Source organism: Panulirus ornatus, chromosome 18 (assembly GCF_036320965.1).
Source record: "Panulirus ornatus isolate Po-2019 chromosome 18, ASM3632096v1, whole genome shotgun sequence".
NCBI classification, from domain to species: Eukaryota; Metazoa; Arthropoda; class Malacostraca; order Decapoda; family Palinuridae; genus Panulirus; species Panulirus ornatus.
In genome coordinates, this window is record NC_092241.1 from 24,342,079 (window position 1) to 24,367,120 (window position 25,042).

Below are 25,042 nucleotides of genomic sequence, written 5' to 3' on the forward strand. Positions count from 1 at the left end.
TTTAAACCAGGTATTCCCAGTCACCAATCCTTTTTCAGCACATAGATCTACAAGCTCTTCACCATTTCCATTTATAACACTGAACACCCAATGTGTACCAATTATTCCCTCAAGTGCCACATTACTCACCTTTGCATTCAAATCACCCATCAATACAACCTGGTCTCGTGTATCAAAACTACTAACACACTCACTCAGCTGCTCCCAAAACACTTGCCTCATGATCTCTCTTCCCATGCCCCGTTGCATATGCACCAATAATCACCCATCTCTCTCCATCCACTTTCAGAGTTTCCCATATCAATCTAGAGTTTACTTTCTTACACTCTATCACATACTCCCACCACTCCTGTTTTCGGAGTAGTACAACTCCTTCCCTTGCTCTTGTCCTCTCACTAACCCCTGACTGTAGTCCCAAGATATTCCCAAACCACTCTTCCCCTTTCCCCTTAAGCTTCGTTTCACTCAGAGTCAAAACATCCATGTTCCTTTCCTCAAACATTCAACATATCTCTCGATCCATTTTTCATATCTTGGTTACATCCACACATATTTAGACATCTCAATCTGAGCCTTCGAGGAGTATGAGCACTCCCCGCGTGACTACTTCTGTTTCCCCTTTTAGAAAGTTAAAATATAAGGAGGGGAGGGTTTCCAGTGCCCTGCTCCCGTCCCCTTTAGTCGCCTTCTACGACACGTGAGGAATGCTTGGGAAGCATTCTTTTCCCCCGATATATGTTTATTTTCATATTACAGTTAAGCACATTTTTCCGCATCACCGAGTTATTGAAAGGAAACAGAAGGATGGCCCAACCACTCTTATGCACATATATATATATATATATATATATATATATATATATATATATATAGGGTGTTTTGGTCGAAGTGGTGTGCAAAGTGAGAGGGTTAGGGAAAATGATTTGGTAAACAGAGAAGAGGTAGTAAAAGCTTTGCGGAAGATGAAAGCCGGCAAGGCAGCAGGTTTGGATGGTATTGCAGTGGAATTTATTAAAAAAGGGGGTGACTGTATTGTTGACTGGTTGGTAAGGTTATTTAATGTATGTATGACTCATGGTGAGGTGCCTGAGGATTGGCGGAATGCGTGCATAGTGCCATTGTACAAAGGCAAAGGGGATAAGAGTGAGTGCTCAAATTACAGAGGTATAAGTTTGTTGAGTATTCCTGGTAAACTATATGGGAGGGTATTGATTGAGAGGGTGAAGGCATGTACAGAGCATCAGATTGGGGAAGAGCAGTGCGGTTTCAGAAGTGGTAGAGGATGTGTGGATCAGGTGTTTGCTTTGAAGAATGTATGTGAGAAATACTTAGAAAAGCAAATGGATTTGTATGTAGCATTTATGGATCTGGAGAAGGCATATGATAGAGTTGATAGAGATGCTCTGTGGAAGGTATTAAGAATATATGGTGTGGGAGGCAAGTTGTTAGAAGCAGTGAAAAGTTTTTATCGAGGATGTAAGGCATGTGTACGTGTAGGAAGAGAGGAAAGTGATTGGTTCTCAGTGAATGTAGGTTTGCGGCAGGGGTGTGTGATGTCTCCATGGTTGTTTAATTTGTTTATGGATGGGGTTGTTAGGGAGGTAAATGCAAGAGTCCTGGAAAGAGGGGCAAGTATGAAGTCTGTTGGGGATGAGAGAGCTTGGGAAGTGAGTCAGTTGTTGTTCGCTGATGATACAGCGCTGGTGGCTGATTCATGTGAGAAACTGCAGAAGCTGGTGACTGAGTTTGGTAAAGTGTGTGGAAGAAGAAAGTTAAGAGTAAATGTGAATAAGAGCAAGGTTATTAGGTACAGTAGGGTTGAGGGTCAAGTCAATTGGGAGGTGAGTTTGAATGGAGAAAAACTGGAGGAAGTGAAGTGTTTTAGATATCTGGGAGTGGATCTGTCAGCGGATGGAACCATGGAAGCGGAAGTGGATCATAGGGTGGGGGAGGGGGCGAAAATTTTGGGAGCCTTGAAAAATGTGTGGAAGTCGAGAACATTATCTCGGAAAGCAAAAATGGGTATGTTTGAAGGAATAGTGGTTCCAACAATGTTGTATGGTTGCGAGGCGTGGGCTATGGATAGAGTTGTGCGCAGGAGGATGGATGTGCTGGAAATGAGATGTTTGAGGACAATGTGTGGTGTGAGGTGGTTTGATCGAGTAAGTAACGTAAGAGTAAGAGAGATGTGTGGAAATAAAAAGAGCGTGGTTGAGAGAGCAGAAGAGGGTGTTTTGAAATGGTTTGGGCACATGGAGAGAATGAGTGAGGAAAGATTGACCAAGAGGATATATGTGTCGGAGGTGGAGGGAACGAGGAGAAGAGGGAGACCAAATTGGAGGTGGAAAGATGGAGTGAAAAAGATTTTGTGTGATCGGGGCCTGAACATGCAGGAGGGTGAAAGGAGGGCAAGGAATAGAGTGAATTGGAGCGATGTGGTATACAGGGGTTGACGTGCTGTCAGTGGATTGAATCAAGGCATGTGAAGCGTCTGGGGTAAACCATGGAAAGCTGTGTAGGTATGTATATTTGCGTGTGTGGACGTGTGTATGTACGTGTGTATGGGGGTTGGGCCATTTCTTTCGTCTGTTTCCTCGCGCTACCTCGCAAACGCGGGAGACAGCGACAAAGTATAAAAAAAAAAAAAAAAAAAAAAATATATATATATATATATATATATATATATATATATATATATACATATATATATATATATATATATATATATATATATATATATATATATATATATATATATATATATATATATATATATTATTATTATTATCATTATACTTTGTCACTGTCTCCCGCGTTTGCGAGGTAGCGCAAGGAAACAGACGAAAGAAATGGCCCAACCCCCCCCATACACATGTATATACATACGTCCACACACGCAAATATACATACCTACACAGCTTTCCATGGTTTACCCCAGACGCTTCACATGCCTTGATTCAATCCACTGACAGCACGTCAACCCCGGTATACCACATCGCTCCAATTCACTCTATTCCTTGCCCTCCTTTCACCCTCCTGCATGTTCAGGCCCTGATCACTCAAAATCTTTTTCACTCCATCTTTCCACCTCCAATTTGGTCTCCCTCTTCTCCTCGTTCCCTCCACCTCCGACACATATATCCTCTTGGTCAATCTTTCCTCACTCATTCTCTCCATGTGCCCAAACCACTTCAAAACACCCTCTTCTGCTCTCTCAACCACGCTCTTTTTATTTCCACACATCTCTCTTACCCTTACGTTACTCACTCGATCAAACCACCTCACACCACACATTGTCCTCAAACATCTCATTTCCAGCACATCCATCCTCCTGCGCACAACTCTATCCATAGCCCACGCCTCGCAACCATACAACATTGTTGGAACCACTATTCCTTCAAACATACCCATTTTTGCTTTCCGAGATAATGTTCTCGACTTCCACACATTCTTCAAGGCCCCCAGAATTTTCGCCCCCTCCCCCACCCTATGATCCACTTCCGCTTCCATGGTTCCATCCGCTGCCAGATCCACTCCCAGATATCTAAAACACTTCACTTCCTCCAGTTTTTCTCCATTCAAACTCACCTCCCAATTGACTTGACCCTCAACCCTACTGTACCTATTTTATTTTGCTTTGTCGCTGTCTCCCGTGTTAGCGAGGTAGCGCAAGGAAACAGACAAAAGAATGGCCCAACCCACCCACATACACATGTATATAAATACACGTCCACACATTCATATATACATACCTATAAATCTCAATGTACATATATATATACACACACAGACATATACATATATACACATGTACATAATTCATACTGTCTGCCTTTATTTCTTCCCATCACCACCTTGACACACATGGAATAACATCCCCCACCCCCCTCATGTGTGCGAGGCAGTGCTAGGAAAAGACAACTAAGTCCCCATTCGTACACACTCAGTCTCTAGCTGTCATGTAATAATGCACCGAAACCATAGCTCCCTTTCCACATCCATGCCCCACAGAACTATCCATGGTTTACCCCAGACGCTTCACACGCCCTGGTTCAATCCATTGACAGCACATCGACCCCGGTATACCACATTGTTCCAATTCACTCTATTCCTTGCACGCCTTTCACCCTCCTGCATGTTCAGGCCCTGATCACTCAAAATCTTTTTCACTCCATCTTTCCACCTCCAAGTCGGTCTCCTACTTCTCCTTGTTCCCTCCACCTCTGACACATATATTCTCTTGGTCAATCTTTCCTCACTCATTCTCTCCATGTGACCAAACCATTTCAAAACACCCTCTTCTGCTCTCTCAACCACGCTCTTTTTATTTCTACACCTCTCTCTTACCCTTACATTACTTACTCGGTCAAACCACCTCACACCACATATTGTCCTCAAACATCTCATTTCCAGCATATCCACCCTCCTGCACAAAACTCTATCCATAGCCCACGCCTCACAACCATACAACATTGTTGGAACCACTATTCCTTCAAACATACCCATTTTTGCTTTCCGAGATAATGTTCTCGACTTCCAAACATTCTTCAAGGCTCCCAGAATTTTTGCCCCCTCCATATCCCTCTGATTCACTTCCGCTTTCATGGTTCCATCCGCTGCCAGATACACTCCCAGATATCCAAAACACTTTACTTCCTCCAGTTTTTCTCCATTCAAACTTACCTCCCAATTGACTTGTCCCTCAACACTACTGTACCTAATAACCTTAATCTTATTCACATTTACTCTCAGCTTTCTTCTTCACACACTTTACCAAACTCAGTCACCAGCTTCTGCAATTTCTCACACGAACCAGCCACCAGCGGTGTATCATCAGGGAACTACAACTGAATCACTTCCCAAGCTCTCTCATCCACAATAGACTTCCTACTTGCCCCTTTCCAAAACTCTTGCATTCACCTCCCTAACAACCCCATCCATAAACAAATTAAACAACCATGGAGATATCACAAACCCCTGCCACAAACCAACATTCAATGAGAACCAATCACTTTCCTCTTTTCCTACACGTACACATGCCTTACATCCTCGATAAAATCTTTTCACTGCTTCTAACAACTTGCCTCCCACACCATATATTCTTAATACCCTCCACAGAGCATCTCTATCATCTCTATCTTATGCCTTCTCCAGATCCATAAATGCTACATACAAATCCCTTTGCTTTTCTAAGTATTTCTCACATATATTCTTCAAAACAAATACCTGATCCACACATCCTCTATCACTTCTGAAACCACACTGCTCTTCCCCAATTTGATGCTCTGTAAATGCCTTCACCCTCTCAATCAATACCATGCAATACAATTTCCAAGGAATACTCAACAAACTTATACCTCTGTAATTTGAGCACTCACTTTTATCCCCTTTGCCTTTGTACAATGGCACTATGCAAGCATTCCGCCAGTCCTCAGGCACCTCAACATGAGTCATACATACATTAAATAAAATTACCATCAAGTCAACAATACAGTCACCACCTTTTTTAATAAATTCCACTGCAATACCATCCAAACCCACTGCCTTACTGGCTTTCATCTTCTGCAAAGCTTTTATTACCTCTCCTCTGTATACCAAATCATTCTCTCTAACCCTCTCACTTTACACACCACCTCGACCAAAACACCCCATATCTGCCACTCTATCATCAAACATATCTGCCTCTCTATCATCAAACACATTCAACAAAACTTCAAAATACTCACTCCATCTCCTTCTCACATCAACACTACTTATCACCTCCCCATAAGCCCCCTTCAATGAAGTTCACATTTGTTCCTTTGTCTTATGCACTTTATTTACCTATTTCCAAAACATCTTTATATTCTCCCTAATATTTCATGATACTCTCTCACCCCAACTCTCATTTGCCCTCTTTTTCACCTCTTCCACCTTTCTCTTGACCTCTTGCCTCTTTCTTTTATACATCTCCCACTCATTTACATTATTTCCCTGCAAAAATCGTCCAAATGCCTCTCTCTTCTCTTTCACTAATAATCTTACTTCTTCATCCTACCACTCACTACCCTTTCTAATCTGTGCACCTCCCATGCTTCTTATGCCACAAGCATCTTTTGTGCAAGCCATCAATGCTTCACTAAATACATCCTATTCCTGCCCCACTCCCCTTACGTCATTTGCTCTCACCTTTTTCCATTCTGTACTCAGTCTCTCCTGGTACTTCCTCACACAAGTCTCCTTCCCAAGCTCACTTACTCTCACCACTCTCTTCACCCTAACATTCTCTCTTCTTTTTTGAAAACCCCTACAAATCTTCACCTTCGCCTCCACAAGATAATGATCAGACATCCCTTCAGTTGCACCTCTCAGCACATTAACAATCAAAAAGTCTCTCTTTCGCGCGCCTATCAATTAACACATAATCCAATAACGCTCTCTGGCCATCTCTCCTGCTTACATATGCATACTTATGTATATCTCTCTTTTTAAACCAGGTATTCCTTATCACCAGTCCTTTTTCAGCACATAAATCTACAAGCTCTTTACCACTTCCATTTACAACACTGAACACCCCATGTACACCAATTATTCCCTCAACTGCCACATTACTCAACTTTGCATTCAAATCACCCATCACTATAACCCAGTCTCGTGCATCAAAACTACAAACACACCCACCCAGATACTTCCAAAACACATGCCTGTCATGATCTTTCTTGTGGTGACCAGGTGCATAGGCACCAATAATCACCCATCTCTCTCCATCCACTTTCAGTTTTACCCCGAATCACCTATCTCTCTTCATCTACTTTCTGTTTTACCCATATCAGTTTAGAGTTTACTTTCTTACACTCTATCACATACTCCCACAACTCCTGCTTCAGGAGTACTGCTAGTCCTTCCTTTGCTCTAGTCCTCTCACCAAACCCTGACTTTACTCTAAAGGCATTCCCAAACCACTCTTCCCCTTTACCCTTGAGCTTCATTTCACTCAGAGCCAAAACATCCAGGTTCCTTTCCTCAAACATACTACCTATCTCTAATTTTTCTCATTGGTTACATCCACACACAATTAGACACCCCAATCTTAGGCTTTGAGGAGGGTGAGCACTCTGCGCATGACTCCTTTTTCTGTCCCCTCTTAGAACGTTAAAATACAAGGTAGCCACAGTTTCTAGCACCCAGCTCCCATACCTTTATTCACTTTCTACGACACGCGGGGAATGTGTGGGAAGTATTCTTTCTCCCCAATCACCAGGGATATACATATATATATCATTATCATTATTATTTTGGTTCGTCACTGTCTCCCGCGTTTGCAAGGTAGCACAAGGAAACAGACAAAAGAAATGGCCCAACCCACCCCCCCTACACATGTACATACATACACGTCCACACACGCAAATATACATACCATACATCTCAATGCACACATATATATATACACACACAGACACATACATATATACCCATGCACACAATTCACACTGTCTGCCTTTATTCATTCCCATTGCCACCTCGCCACACATGGAATAACATCCCCCTCCCTCCTCATGTGTGCGAGGTAGCGCTAGGAAAAGACAACAAAGGCCCCATTCGTTCACAGTCAGTCTCTACCTGTCATGCAATAATGCCCGAAACCACAGCTCCCTTTCCACATCCAGGCCCCACACAACTTCCCATGTTTTACCCAAGATACTTCACATGCCCTGATTCAATCCATTGACAGCACGTCAACCTCGGTATACCACATCGATCCAATTCACTCTATTCCTTGCCCGCCTTTCACCCTCCTGCATGTTCAGGCCCTGATCACTCAAAATCTTTTTCACTCCATCTTTCCACCTCCAATTTGGTCTCCCACTTCTCCTCGTTCACTCCACCTCCGACACATATTTCCTCTTGGTCAATCTTTCCTCACTCATTCTCTCCATGTGCCCAAACCATTTCAAAACACCCTCTTCTGCTCTCTCAACCACGCTCTTTTTATTTCCACACATCTCTCTTACCCTTACATTACTTACTCGATCAAACCACCTCACACCACACATTGTCCTCAAACATCTCATTTCCAGCACATCCACCCTCCTGCGCACAGCTCTATTCATAGGCCACGCCTTGCAACCATACAACATTGTTGGAACCACTATTCCTTCAAACATAGTCATTTTTGTTTTCGGAGATAATATTCTCGACTTCCACACATTCTTCAAAGCTCCCAGGAGAGGCAAGTGTTTTGGGAGCAGCTGAATGAGTGTGTTAGTGGTTTTGATGCACAAGACTAGGTTATAGTGATGGGTGATTTGAATGCAAAGGTGAGTAATGTGGCAGTTGAGGGAATAATTGGTATACATGGGGTGTTCAGTGTTGTAAATGGAAATGGTGAAGAGCTTGTAGATTTATGGGCTGAAAAAGGACCATGAACTGTGAATGGATCAAGACTATTTAGTACTATCTTTATGTCTATGTTAGATATCTCAACATTTTCTAAAGCCTACTCCCCATCCAATCTCACTAGTAATGGGGTTATAGTGTCTTCCACTCTAAGGACACCTTTGAAATTGTTATTCAGTTCCTCACATATCCTTAAATCATCCACAACTTTTTTTCCCTCTGAATCCATTGTCATCAGTGATGAGCTGCCCTTTAAATAATATCTATTTCAGACAAATTCAGGAAAAATTTTGGATTTTCACCTGCCTTATCCACAACATTCTTTTCAAAAAATTTGTTCCCTTTTCTTATCCTGTTATTCTCATTCCTTGCTCTTTTATACCTTTCATAAGCTGGCTGGCTAAAGCGTCACACACATCTCTGAGTTCTCTCATTTTTAACATCTTAATTTAAACCATTCTTCCTTATTTCTGTATTTATGGCTTGAGGTATGCATGCTCTCACACCTGTATTGTAAATTTCATATAAGCTTTCAACAAAATACCCTGATTCCTGGCAAACAAACTCCATGTCCTAATCTATGTTATTATAAAAGTTATTACATTCTGTGTCATTTCAAGAATTATATCTCCTCCTCAAGTCCTGTCCTGTCTCTAATTTTCTAATTTCCTCATTTACCACACAATCAAACTAAAGCATTACATTATCACTTCTTCCAAGTGTTGTATGATAAATGATATTTTCAATATCCATACTAAACTATATAAGGATAAAATCTAGAAGAGTGAATTATTCCCTCTCAACCTTGGGTGCTCAGTGGCATGCTAGTATATGAAATTTTCCAGTACATACTTGTGTCCCCATGATTACCTATCACCATGGGAATCCAAATCCCACCAATCTATCTCCTTCTAATTGAGATCCCTTATTATAAACACTTTTACCTTCTCCAAGAAGTGCATGATTCATTGCTTCAAGTACCATCCTCATTGTTCCCTCACTGTTGTCACTGTATATTTGTTCTGGTTCATAATAATTCTTTGGAGATTATACATCAACACAATCATGCATTTCCTTCCAACAACATCCTATCCTATTATGTATTGTCTGAATGGGCCATCTACTACCGTTTCCTGAAACTTTTGTTAATCTCTTATTAAAACAGCCGACCTCCTCCTCCTCCTTTACCTTCTTTCCCCTTCCTTACTATCATGTACCCCTCTGACAGAAGTGAGCTCATCTTTTTCATAAGCTTTGTTCCCATAACTCAAAAAAAAATATCGTGCATTTTCCCAAAAATGACCCTTGAATTACAACACTTTACCATCAACATTTGTTGACAATACTTTCAGTCTGCTATTACCATTGCTATTACCATTGCAATGAAAAACATTCCTGACCTCTCTGCAGCACTGGTAGAGGTGATCTTCCTGTTGCCTCATTTAGCATCTTACAGTTTTTGCCTTCTGTCTATATTCTTTGTTTTCCCCTCTTCCTCTCCTTGGTTTATCATGTTTTATGAATACACTACTGAATACTACCTTGTTTGTGAGTTTCTTATATTGCCTTAGTATCTCCTGACTACACGATTCTAAATCAAACAAAACCAGAATAGGTCATCCCATTATGTTTCAAGTACTTATTTATTCATTTATTTTGCTTTGTCGCTGTCTCCCGCGTTTGCGAGGTAGCGCAAGGAAGCAGACGAAAGAAATGGCCCAACCCACCCCCACACACATGTATATACATACACGTCCACACACGCAAATATACATACCCATACATCTCAATGTACACATATATATACACACACAGACACCTACATATGTACACATGCACACAATTCACACTGTCTGCCTTTATTCATTCCCATCGCCACCTCGCCACACATGGAATAACATCCCCCTCCCCCCTCATGTGTGGGAGGTAGCGCTAGGAAAAGACACAAAGGCCCCATTCGTTCACACTCAGTCTCTACCTGTCATGCAATAACGCCCGAAACCACAGCTCACTTTCCGCATCCAGGCCCCACAGAACTTTCCATGGTTTACCCCAGATGCTTCATATGCCCTGATTCAATCCACTGACAGCACATCAACCCCGGTATACCACATCGATCCAATTCACTCTATTCCTTGCCCGCCTTTCATCCTCCTGCATGTTCAGGCCCCAATCACTCAAAATCTTTTTCACTCCATCTTTCCACCTCCAATTTGGTCTCCCACTTCTCGTTCCCTCCACCTCCGACACATATATCCTCTTGGTCAACCTTTCCTCACTCATTCTCTCCATGTGCCCAAACCATTTCAAAACATCCTCTTCTGCTCTCTCAACCACGAGAATAACCACCAATTCTTCTTTCCTTTATCAGTGAAACTGCATATGGCAATGCCAATGCCTTAGTAACCCTTTAATGAGTATTTCTTCTTTCCTTCTACTTCCCATTTCATTCAGTGTTCCCCCTCTAGTCCAAAAATAATCAAAGATTTATGTCTTGCTCCTGGTTACCTAATCTTTCTTATCTAGATGCCAATAACATCACATATAAGTTCATCAGTTTTGGTTAATCAATCTCTGTGTCTCTAGCTTTCTCTACAATTTCCCTTCCTGCAAATAAACATAGCTGTGTGTGTTTTTATATGAGCAATGAAATAAAATAAAATAACAAAAAGACATCAGTCATTGCATCATCACTTAACTATGATTATTTCATTTTCTAATTCTATTATACTTTGATGATGTCTCCCACGTTAGCGAGGTAGCACAAGGAAACAGACGAAAGAATGGCTAAACACACCCATATACACATGTATATACATAAACGCCCACACACACACATGCATATACATACCTATACATTTCAACGTATACATAAATGTACATACACAGACATATACATATATACACATGTACATATTCATACGTGCTGCCTTCATCCATTCCTGCTGCCATCCCGCCACACATAAAATGACAACCCCCTTCTCCCGCATGCACACAAGATAGCACCAGGAAACGACAACAAAGGCCACATTTGTTCACACTCAGTCTCTAGCTGTCATGTCTAATGCACCAAAACCACACCTCTCTTTCCACATCCAGGCCCCACAGAACTTTCCATGGTTTACTCCAGACGCTTCACATACCCTGATTCAACCCATTGACAGCAAGTCGACCCCGGTATACCACAATTCACTCTATTTCTTGCACACCTTTCACCCTCCTGTATGTTTAAGCCCCAATCGCTCAAAATCTCTTTCACTTCATCTTTCCACCTCCAATTTGGTCTTCCACTTCTTGTTCCCTCCACCTTTGACACATTTATCCTCTTTGTCAATCTTTCCTCACTCATTCTCTCCATGTGACCAAACCATTTCAATACACCCTCTTCTGCTCTCTCACTGCACTCTTTTTCTTACCACACATCTCTCTTACCCTTTCATTACTTACTCGATCAAACCACCTCACACAACATATTATCCTCAAACATCTCACTTCCAACACATCCACCCTCCTCCACACAACCCTATCTATCACCCATGCCCTACAACCATATAACATTGTTGGAACCACTAGTCCTTCAAACATACCCATTTTTACTCTTCAAGGTAACGTTCTCGCCTTCCACACATTCTTCAACACTCCCAGAAACTTTGCCCCCTCCCCCACCTTGTGACTCACTTCTGCTTCCATCATTCCATCCGCTGCCAAATCCACTCCCAGATACCTAAAACACTTCACTTCCTCCAGGTTTTCTCCATTCAAAGTTACCTCCCAATTTACTTGTCCCTCAACCCTCCTGAGCCTAATAACCTCGCTCTTATTCACATTTACTCTCAGCATTCTTCTTTCCTACACTTTACCGAACTCAGTCACCAGCTTCAGCAGTTTTCTCACACACCCTAACAACCCCATCCATAAACAAATTAAACAACCATGGAGACATTACACACCACTGCCTCAAACCAACATTCACTGGGAGCCACTCGCTTTCCTCTATTCCTACTTGTACATATGCCTTACATCCTCGATAAAAACTTTTCACTGCCTCTAGCAACTTACCTCCCACACCATATACTCTAAATACCTTATACAGAGGATCTCTATCAACTCTATCATATGCCTTCTCCAGGTCCATAAATGCTACATACAAATCCATCTGCTTTTCTAAGTATTTCTCACATATATTCTTCAAAGCAAACACCTGATCCACATGTCCTCTACCACTTCTGAAACCACACTGCTCCTCCCCAATCTGGTGCTCTGTACATGCCTTCACCCTCTCGATCATTACCTTCCCATATAATTTCCTAGGAATACTCAAAAAACTTATACCTCTGTAGTTTGAACACTCACCTTTATCCCCTTTGCCTTTGTACAATGGCACTATACATGCATAATGCCAATCCTCAGGCACTTCACAATGAACCATACATACACTGATTATCCTCACCAACCAGTCAACAACACAGTCACCCCCATTTTTAATAAATTCCAGAGCAATACCATCCAAACCTGCCGCCTTGCCGGCTTTCATCTTCTGCAAAGCTTTCACTGCCTCTTCTCTGTTTAATAAATAATTCTCCCAGACCCTTTCACTTCGCACACCACCTCGACCAAAACACCCTATATCTGCCACTCTATCATTTAATACATTCAACAAACCTTCAAAACACTCACTCCATCTCCCACTCACTTTACTACTACTTGTTTTTACCTCCTCATTTGCCCCCTTCACTGATGTTCCCATTTGTTCTCGTCTTACGCACTTTATTTACCTCCTTCCAAAGCATTTTTTTATTTTCCCTATAATTTGATGATACTCTCTCACCCCAACTCTCATCTGCCCTCTTTTTCACCTCTAGCACCTTTCTCTTGACCTCTTGTCTCTTTCTTTTATACATCTCCAAGTCATTTGCACTATTTCCTTGCAAAAATCGTCCAAATGCCTCTCTCTTCTATTTCACTAACAATTTTACTTCTTCATCCCACCACTCACGTCCCCTTCTAATCTGCCCACCTCCCACCTTTTTCATACCACAGGCATCTTTTGCGCAAGCCAACACTGCTTCCCTAAATACATCCCATTCCTCCCCCACTCCCCTTACATCGTTTGCTCTCACCTTTTTCTTTCTGCACTCAATCTCTCCTGGTACTTCCTCACACAAGTCTCCTTTCCAAGCTCACTTACTCTCACCACTCTCTTCACCCCAACATTATCTCTTCTTTTCTGAAAACCTCTACATTTCTTCACCTTCGCCTCCACAAGATAATGGTCAGATTATGATTATGGTAATAATAAAGGTGGTCAGAGATCAAGAAACTACATAAATATCTTCAGAAGGAAAAGTGACATGTATAGAACAACAATGACTTTATTCCAATATAAAAAGCAAGTGCTCCAAAACAATACATATATGAGGTGGCATCACCACCTAAGGAGACAAGTCAACAAGTTTTTTATGCTTATCACTGTTTTACCAATATGCTCCCATCACAAGTTTTTCTTATATCTCTCTCGTTAGGACCTACATTGTTTGTTTCTTGGTTACTCTAATATTCTTCTACAATGTTCTTTCATTTCATTAGAAAAATCATTTTTGAACTTTATTATATCATTATTTTAAGAAGTTTATCTATGTCTAGGAGACTGATCTTGTGAGAACAACAACACAAACTAATTTTTCTAAATTTGACGACTACAAATCTTTTCATTTCTTATATTTCAGTAAACTGATTGTGAGAACTTACAGAAAGATATACATGCATTATACGAATGGCTCAAAAAATGGCTTCTATGATTCCACCCAGAGAAAGTAAAGTTATGAGAACAGGGAAATCAAAATTAGAATGAACAGCATACAATCTGAAGGAAAGTCTACCACCCATGGAGTTGTAAAATTAGAGAAAGATATTGGAGTGACAATCAACACCAAACTGTCATTTGAAAAACACATGTAAGATAAGATCAACAAGGCAAACTCAATTATGGGTGTACTACCAAAACCAATGGAATACATGGATTAAAAACCTTCAAACTACTATACACAGCACTGGTGAGACCTTATCTTGAGTATGTCAACCAAGTATGGAGTCCAGAAAATATCCAGAGAAGAGCAACCAGACATGTACCGGGGCTATCAACACTTTCATATGAAGAATGACTCAAGAAATTAAAACTTCTAATATTGGCATACAGACGATCTAGACACAACATGGTCGAGATGTACAAGATACTAACCAGAAAATATGATTAAAATGTGTACAGTTTTATACAACCTTGAGATGACTCCACCACGTGCAGGCGGCCACAAGCTCAAACTGTATAAATCCAGACCAAGATTAGATATTAGGAAATATTCGTTTACACAAAGAACAGTAGCAACATGGAACAGCCTAACAGAGAAAGTAATATCAGCACCATCAATACATTTCTTTGAAGCAAGACTATATCGTTTCTGGGAAAGACAAGCACACAAATATAACTACAAGAAGAAAATACAAACGACCTGACATGACCTAAAAAATCTAAGTTTAGATGAGGAGCTGTCAGAAGAGGACTCTACAGGAAGCCTACAGTCAGATGAGGATATCTACGTATCTGTGAGTTTAAACAGCTTATGGACAGAGCTTGCGCAATCTGGATGGCATACATTGTTACATTTTGAAACAATTCAACTAATTCGGCTGATGGGATTTTGCCATTCCCGTGCACAACGGTGGGTAAGGAATAACAGGAATTACAGAGGGGCTATTGAAAAAGTTAAATCTCCCAACATAAACTTTTTTTAATAATGGGAGTAGAGTTTCAGTATAACATTCATTGTGTAGACTGGGATGGTATTCATTGTTTAGGGAGACCCCAATGACAAGCTTTAACTTGAACACCTACATATTACAAACACCACAGAGAAGCGTCAGAGAGTTTTAAACAAACAGTAACACCTACCATCATGTAAGAATTAATTCAACTCTGAGGTTCTCCAATAATACATGGTTGGGTAAGATTACTCTGACTACAACAGCTAAATGGGGGGCGTGTTATTATGGAGGGCTGGCACAGATCACAACCCCATATATTCAGCCACTAAGTTAAAGATACGAAGTGACGACAATAACTAGCTGACACAGTACCTGAGAAAGACTCTCCTGCTCGGTACTGCAGCAACATCCCATTGAGAATAAAGATTACGTTCCGTTTTAACGATGTTGAGTCATATGACCTGCAGACGGAGAGAACAACAACAGAAAGCCCAGATGAGTTCTACCAATCACAGGGCAGATACGCTCTCGCTCCACCAATCATAGTAAAGCTACACTCAGCCAATCAGAGGACGTTGATCGTAACACAAGGGAACTAAACTATAATTATTTACTAAGAACCAGTTTCTATGTCGTAAGTTGCAACTATAACAAACATACATAATCTAAGTATCTCTGATTTAAAAAAAAAATCGATTGATAAAGGGCCGCTTCAAAATCTGTTATGAGAAATATTAAGTACCTAATATGACGCCCACAAACACTTCCGTATTCCTACATGAAATCGCTTATTTTACTTCATATCCAGTTATAAGTAACGCTAATTTCAGATCGACTGAAGATTCACCCCCGACGTTTTTTTTTAAGCTATGTTAGACCCAAGCCTAACCTGACCAAATCTAATCTGATCTAGCGAGTGGAAGGACCGATTAATATAAATGGGTCTACAATTACGTTTAACCATGTTCATTGCGCTACGTATAACATTTCTGATCTCGAGTATGAAAACACAGGTCAGTATATTCAACAAAGAATATTTTCTGAATCAAATTATAATTAAGATAATCCTGATGGAAGCAGTTTTAGCATTTATGTGCCAGAAGGCAACACATTGAGCCACTTAAAAGTTGTAGTGAATTTAGCTTGTAACGGAGGTGAACAAATAATTGTCAGCATGCATGATTAATTTGTTTCATAGACGGGATGATCATATTACCATATATGAACCAAAAGTGATTGAATTACTATACTGTGTGAGTGACCCATGTTCTTTGAGGAATAATCAGTGTTGGTTGTTGGGCCTACATGCTCATTGGTGGTCCCATGTTATCATGTTGGCCTATATGTCTTGATGAGTCTGTGCTCTTAAGTGGCCCTAGCATAGCAGCTCCATTAGCCATCTGTCTGATCCGTCACTGAACTTAGCCTAGAAGGACGGAAAGGGTTATCAGGTGAAGATGAGGTCATATGAGCACACTTTCTTGTATGGAAGGAATGCTGGACACCACACAGAACGGTTTTGCAATGATTCTGAGCAAAGGTGTCAGAATGAGATTCAGGAAAGGGGAAGAGTTTCACTTCCAGATACCCTCTGGCCCTGACATAACGATAATTGGTAGCAAAGATATTTAGCAGATGAGGGGATACTGAATGTCATTCCAGCGAAGATACTCTCTGTTATGTTGTCAGCACGGCACAATACATCCCAGTCTGCAAAGCGGCACCTTTACGAAGCCTCAGTATAAATGCCGTGCAAGACAGACCACTGACCCCCTCCCTCTCCCCTCCGAAGAGGCAGACTTACAATCTCAAACACGGGAACAGAGAATACTCATGCTCAGTTGGATGCAATAGGTTAAGAATGTGATCATAAGACCCTAAGGGTACAAAAAATGGTGCATGTTTAGTGAGAGAGGTCAGAAAAAAATAGTACACTGATTTGGGAGTTCATGTCATAGAAACTCGTGTTGGATATTTAATTATTTGTTCCAGATCATTAAGGAGAGAGATGAAATGGGTTCGTAACTCCACTGGGATCATTCAGAGTAAAACTGAGACATTTTTGTGGTTTATATCGAAATTTTCTGCGTAGAGGATTACGAATGGTGGATGAGAAGAGAGCAACGCTTCACGTTTGAAGGTAAAATAGTTAAAGAGTTGTACATGGATGAATTTGGGGGAAATATACAAAACATGAAAACAAAGTTATAGAGAGAAAAGAAATTTAAGCCAGACAGCTTCATAGCCAGAAAATTCAAGATCTATTGGATGAGCAAGTTATTTTTTTCTTTTTCCTACATTGAGGACAAACACCATTCTTGAAGTGGAAATAATGGTAGAGATTTGATGAAGAGCGAGGCAGCTTGGGAGAGTCGAGTTTCCGAAAAAATCGGGAGAGGAAAAAGACAGATGGTGTACACCAGAGGAGAGGCTGGATATGTGGAATGCTACGAACATGATGAAGAAGAAGCAGGTGCAGAAGCATCGTTATTTCAAGTGATTAGGGTCCCAGTTGCTTGAGGTCAGTCAAGGGGTCCTGGGAATCGTCCAACCTGTCTCAACTAATGGCACCATTCCAAGTCAACGCTGGGGAGGCAGAGTCTGGATGTGCCTGCGTTCGTGTTGTAGAAATAAGTCAGGAAATTTACGGACTAGAGTACTATAGGTAATGTGTTGCTCATAGCTGAATGTAATGCACAGTGAGCGTCTTTGTGGATTGAATTCTAACAACCTGCATGTATATGTAACAGTAAAGAAAGACGTTGAACTTTGCAAGGGAGAGGAACATGAGTCACAGCAGTGCTGGCTCATTGTGTCATGGTTACTAGCCGTACTTCTACTTACAAACTATTTTTACCTACTGATAAGCAAACTTAACATGACCATAATCAACGTTTGGCAGTGTCTTCCAGTCATGGCACTAAAAGATAAGAAAACAAGAGGCATTTTTCGCCATAAGATCACTTTGACCTACCTGAACCTTGTAGTGACTCGTTGTTGCAGGAAGTTTGAACTGTTCCTGAACTTTCTTACACCTTCAGTGTCAAGGCTTCTTGCCGTACTCTCTCTATAAACGGGATTAACCAGTAACTACACATTCTCGTCCACAGTTGGTTCATCTGATCACACTCCTATAGATGTGTCTATTTTAACGACACCTTCTCCTTCAGCAGCGCCTTCTAAACGTAAATACTGGCACATCAACAAAGCTGACTGGATAACTTACATAACTTCTTTACTGGCTTTCCTTGGGTAAATTACCGTCTCTTATGTGGTGACGCTTCTGTCTCCGCCAAACGCATACCATAGGTTATTGTTGCAGGAATGAAAGCATTTATCCCCTCTTTCTCCATTCACGCAAGGAATAAGGAAAATCGAACTTGAAAAAACTCTCCTTCCTCTGGCTCCCATTAACTATTTATCGCTGCCCGTATATTGCTGTATGCATGTTATCCGTGAGGCGAAGCGTTCCTTTATTCAAAGGAGGTGCGATAACCTCTCCTCGTCATCCACTGATAGGTCTTTCTTGTCTTTGGCTAAGAGCATCTCTAACAACTTCTGTCGCTCTACCTTTCCTTCATTTTTCCCTTCTTACGGTACTATAGCTGTCTCTCTCAGACAAAGCAACTCTCTCTGGTTCCCATTTCTCCTCTAACTCCACCGTGGATGACTCTAATATTTCTTCACCCCATGATGCTTCTATTACTATTCCCTTGACCCTCCCCGTAATCTCTTTTCGGACTGTCCAAAAAGCGCGTTCTCTAACTGGACACAAGCAAGGCTTATGGTCCTGATGGCATCCATCCTCATGTAATGAAAGACTGTGCCTCTGAACTTGCACCTGTGCTTGCTCGTCTGTTTCGTTTTTGTTTAAAACCAAAACTTTTCCTTCTCCTTGGAGGCATGTGTTGGTACATCCCATCCCTATGAAGGGTGGCTGTTCTAAACCCTCTAACTATCGTCCTGTTGCTCTGACATCTACCACTTCCAAAGTCTTTGAATCCGTCCTCCACTCCCTTATCCTTAAACACATCGAAAATCAGTCTACTCTGAGATCCACTGGTGATATTCTTTCCTATCTTACTGATGTCTGGTCATCATCCCTGAAAGATTTTGGGGAGTCATGTGTTGTTGCCTTTGACATATTCAAAGCTTTTGACTTGTTGTGGTGTCGGGGTTTCATCTCTAAGCTTCCCTCTTTCGGCTTCCTTCATATCTAGCTTCCTCTCCGGCCGATATATCCCTGTGGTTGTTGATGGATCAACCTCCCCCTCCCCTCCTTTTTTCATCACCAGCGGTGTCCCTCAAGGTTCTGTCCTGTCCCCTACACTGTTTCTCATTTTTTTTCAACAAATTTCTCACAAATAATCCAATGCACTCGTACGCTGACGACTCAACAGTGCATTCATCCACAGCCTTCAACACTGCTCCTTCTTCTCTCACTCGATCTTCATCTCGTCTTGACACAACTTCCTCAAACTCAGACTTGGACGGGATATCTCAGTGGGGGACACAAAATCTACTTAAGTTCAATGCCTCCAAGACCCAATTTCAAAACATTTCTATCGAAAACTTCTCACAACTCTCGTTTCTCCTTTGACTGTTCTGTGATTCTACCTCTTGACTCATTGAACATACTTGGTATTACTGTAACATCCACTCTTCCTTTAAAGCCCACACTACAGGAATAGGTAAATCTGCCCCTAAGAAACTAGGTGTCCTGTTTAGATGTCGAAACCTTTTCTTCTGGACAGTTGCTCCGTTCATACAAGACTGATTCGTCCTTGTGTGGAGTACTGCTCTCACATTTGGGGTGGTTCTAGCTCTGCATCCTTACTTAACAGAGCTGAGTCGAAAGCGTTCCGACTTATAAGCTGTTCAAGGCTAACTTCCAGACTTGACCCGCTTGCCCTACGCCGCAATGTTGGTTCACTTTCCCTCTTCTATAGGTATTACTTTGGTTTTTGCTCCCGATACCTGGCTGCTTGTGTACCCCCACCACTAGCTAGACCAACCAATACTCGACAAGCGGCTTCGTCGCACTGATTATTGTGTGGCCGATGGTAATTCAAGGGAATGAAGGGTTGATAACTGTTTCTTTCCCTACACGTCGAAGCTTTGGAACTCTCTTCCCTCTGATGTTTTCCCAATAACTATGATCTGGCATATTCTCAAGGACAGGTTTTTCACTTCCTCCAAAATTCAGAAATATCATCACTTGTCTTTTCTCTTACCATTTCATAATTCTCTCTGTATTTCAATTAAGACCCGGACTTGATGTGGACGCTCGTACGTGAATGGAGAATTCAACGTAAAAAGCAAGTCTTAGTTCTTCTTCCTACATACACCAACACATTCACTGTGATTAGTGTGTGTGTGTGTGTGGAAGTCGAGAACATTATCTCGGAGAGCAAAAATGGGTATGTTTGAAGGAATAGTGGTTCCAACAATGTTGTATGGTTGCGAGGCGTGGGCTATGGATAGAGTTGTGCGCAGGAGGATGGATGTGCTGGAAATGGGATGTTTGAGGACAATGTGTGGTGTGAGGTGGTTTGATCGAGTAAGTAACGTAAGGGTAAGAGAGATGTGTGGAAATAAAAAGAGCGTGGTTGAGAGAGCAGAAGAGGGTGTTTTGAAATGGTTTGGGCACATGGAGAGAATGAGTGAGGAAAGATTGACCAAGAGGATATATGTGTCGGAGGTGGAGGGAACGAGGAGAAGAGGGAGACCAAACTGGAGGTGGAAAGATGGAGTGAAAAAGATTTTGTGTGATCGGGGCCTGAACATGCAGGAGGGTGAAAGGAGGGCAAGGAATAGAGTGAATTGGAGCGATGTGGTATACCGGGGCTGACGTGCTGCCAGTGGATTGAATCAAGGCATGTGAAGCGTCTGGGGTAAACCATGGAAAGCTGTGTAGGTATGTATATTTGCGTGTGTGGACGTATGTATATACATGTGTATGGGGGTGGGTTGGGCCATTTCTTTCGTCTGTTTCCTTGCGCTACCTCGCAAACGCGGGAGACAGCGACAAAAAAATATATATATATATATATATATATATATATATATATATATATATATATATATATATATATATATATATATATATATATATATATTATCCCTGGGGATAGGGGAGAAAGAATACTTCCCACGTATTCCCTGCGTATCGTAGAAGGCGACTAAAAGGGGAGGGATCGGGGGGCTGGAAATCCTCCCCTCTCTTTTTTTTTTTTTTATTCAATTTTCCAAAAGAAGGAACAGTGAAGGGGGCCAGGTGAGAATATTCCCTCAGAGGCCCAGTCCTCTGTTCTTAATGCTACCTCGCGAACGCGGGAAACGGCGAATAGTTTGAAAGGAAAAAAAATAAATAAATATATATATATATATATATATATATATATATATATATATATATATATATATATATATATATATTCATTTTTTTTATTTTGCTTTGTCGCTGTCTCCCGCGTTAGCGAGGTAGCGCAAGGAAAGAGACGAAAGAAATGGCCCAACCCACCCCCATACACATGTATATACATACATGTCCACACACGCAAATATACATACCTATACATCTCAATGTACACATATATATAAACACACAGACACATACATATATACCCATGCACACAATTCACACTGTCTGCCTTTATTCATTCCCATCGCCACCTCGCCACACATGGAATACCATCCCCCTCCCCCCTCATGTGTGCGAGGTAGCGCTAGGAAAAGACAACAAAGGCCCCATTCGTTCACACTCAGTCTCTAGCTGTCATGCAATAATGCCCGAAACCACAGCTCCCTTTCCACATCCAGGCCCCACAGAACTTTCCATGGTTTACCCCAGACGCTTCACATGCCCTGATTCAATCCACTGACAGCACGTCAACCCCAGTGTACCACATCGATCCAATTTACTCTATTCCTTGCCCACCTTTCACCCTCCTGCATGTTCAGGCCCCGATCACTCAAAATCTTTTTCACTCATCTTTCCACCTCCAATTTGGTCTCCCACTTCTCCTCGTTCTCTCCACCTCCGACACATATATCCTCTTGGTCAATCTTTCCTCACTCATTCTCTCTATGTGCCCAAACCATTTCAAAACACCCTCTTCTGCTCTCTCAACCACACTCTTTTTATTTCCACACATCTCTCTTACCCTTACATTATTTACTCGATCAAACCACCTCACACCACACATTGTCCTCAAACATCTCATTTCCAGCACATCCACCCTCCTGCGCACAACTCTATCCATAGCCCACGCCTCGCAACCATACAACATTGTTGGAACCACTATTCCTTCAAACATACCCATTTTTGCTTTCCGAGATAATGTTCTCGACTTTTACACATTCTTCAAGGCTCGAAGGATTTTCGCCCCCTCCCCCACCCTATGATTCACCTCCGCTTCCATGGTTCCATCCGCTGCCAGATCCACTCCCAGGTATCTAAAACACTTTACTTCCTCCAGTTTTTCTCCATTCAAACTTACCTCCCAATTGACTTGACCCTCAACCCTACTGTACCTAATAACCTTGCTCTTATTCGCATTTACTCTTAATTTTCTTCTTTCACACACTTTACCAAACTCAGTCACCAGCTTCTGCAGTTTCTCACATGAATCAGCCACCAGCGCTGTATCATCAGCGAACAACAACTGACTCACTTCCCAAGCTCTCTCATCCATATATATATATATATATATATATATATATATATATATATATATATATATATATATATATATATATATATATGTACATAATTCATACTGTCTGCCCCTATTCATTTCCGTCGCCACCCCGCCACACATGAAATGAAAACCCCCTCCCCCGCATGTGCGCGAGCTAGCGCTAGGAAATGACCAGAAAGGCCACATTCGTTCACACTCAGTCTCTACCTATCATGAGTAATGCACCGAAACCACAGCTCCCTTTTCTCATCCAGGCCCAACAGAACCTTCCATGGTTTACCCCAGACGCTTTACATGCCATGGTTCAATCCATTCACAGCACGTCAACCCCGGTATACCACAACGCTCCCAGAACTTTCACCCCCCCCTCCCCCCACGATTCACTTCCGCTTCCATGGTTCCATCCGCTGCCAAATCCACTTCCAGATATCTAAAACACTTCACTTCCTCCAGTTTTTCTCCATTCAAACTTACCTCCCAATTGACTTGTCCCTCAACCCTACTGTATCTAATAACCTTGCTCTTATTCACATTTACTCTCAGCTTTCTTCTTTCACACACTTTACCAAACTCAGTCACCAGCTTCTGCAGTTTCTCACCCGAATCATCCACCAGCGCTGTATCATCAGCGAACAGCAACTGACCCACTTTCCATGCTCTCTCATCCACAACAGACTGCATACTTGCCCCTCTTTCCAAACCTCTTGCATCAACCTCCCTAACAATATCACCAATAAACAAATTAAACAACCATGGAGACATCACACACCCCTGCCACAAACCAACATTCACTGAGAACCAGTCACTTTCCTGCTTCTAGCAACTTGCCTCCCACACCATATATTCTTAATACCTTCCACAGAGCATCTCTATCAACTCTATCATATGCCTTCTCCAGATACATAAATGCTATATACAATTCCATTTGCTTTTCCAAGTATTTCTCACATACATTTTTCAAAGAACACACCTGATCCACACATCCTCTACCACTTCTGAAACCACACTGCTCTTCCCCAGTCTGATGCTCTGTACATGCCTTCACCCTCTCAGTCAACACCCTTCCATATAATTTCCCAGGAATACCAAACAAACTTATACCTCTGTAATTTGAGCACTCACTCTTATCCCATTTACCTTTGTACAATGGCACCATGGAAGCATTCCGCCAGTCCTCAGGCACCTCACCATGAGTCTTACATACATTAGATATCCTTACCAACCAGTCAATAACACAGTCACCCCCCTTTTTTCTTAATAAATTCCAATGCAATACCATCCAAACCCGCCGCTTTGCAGGCTTTCATCTTCCGCAAAGCCTTTACTACCTTTTCTCTGCTTACCAAATCATTCTCCCTAACCTGCTCACTTTGCACACCATATATGTATACGTTGAAATGTATAGGTATATATATATATATATGTGGGTGTATGGACGGGTATGTATATACAGACCCCACAAAACTTTTCATGGTTTACCCCAGACGCTTGACATGCCCTGGATCAATCCAGTGACAGCACGCTGACCCCGGTATACCACATCGTTCCAATTTACTCTATTACTTGCACGCCTTTCACCCTCCCGTATGTTCAGGCCCCGATCGCTCAAAATCTTTTTCACGCTATCCTTCCACCTCCAATTTGGTCTCGCACTTCTCGTTCCCTCCACCTCTGACACACATATCCTCTTTGTCAATCTTTCCTCACTCATTCTCTCCATGTGACCAAACCATTTCAATATACCCTCTTCTGCTCTCTCAACCACACTTTTTATTACCCCATATCTCACTTACCTTTCGTTACTTACTCGATCAAACCACCTCACACCACATATTGTCCTCAAACATTTCATTTCCAACACATTCACCCTCCTCTGCACAACCCTATCTATAGCCCATGTCTCGCATCCATATAACATTGTTGGAACCACAATTCCTTCAAACATACCCATTTTTCCGCTTCGAGATAACGTTCTCGCCTTCCACACATTCTTCAACGCTCCCAGAACTTCGCCTTCTTCCCCACCCTATAACTGCCCGCCTCCATCGTTCCATCCGCTGCTAAATCCACTCCCAGATATCTAAAACACTTCACTTCCTCTGGTTTTGCTCCATTCAAACTTACCTCCCAATTTACTTGTCCCTCAACCTTACTGAACCTAATAACCTTGCTCTTATTCACATTTACTCTCAGCTTTCTTCTTT

At 41.8% G+C, this 25,042-nt stretch overlaps 1 protein-coding gene across 2 annotated transcripts in view; it reads right to left on the minus strand.

The window, feature by feature from the left end:
* The window catches only part of Lamtor1 (Late endosomal/lysosomal adaptor, MAPK and MTOR activator 1), a 106,858-nt gene extending 91,176 nt beyond the window's left edge, over window positions 1-15,682 (minus strand). Inside the window, exon 1 of one of the 2 annotated variants that reach the window (XM_071672909.1) lies at window positions 15,508-15,682. In XM_071672909.1, the coding sequence (XP_071529010.1) occupies window positions 15,508-15,549 (42 nt within the window). In that variant the 5' untranslated portion in view covers window positions 15,550-15,682. The remainder of the gene's footprint in view (window positions 1-15,507) is intronic. The other variant, XM_071672908.1, reaches the window with a different exon arrangement.
* Between the last annotated feature and the right edge of the window lie 9,360 nt (window positions 15,683-25,042).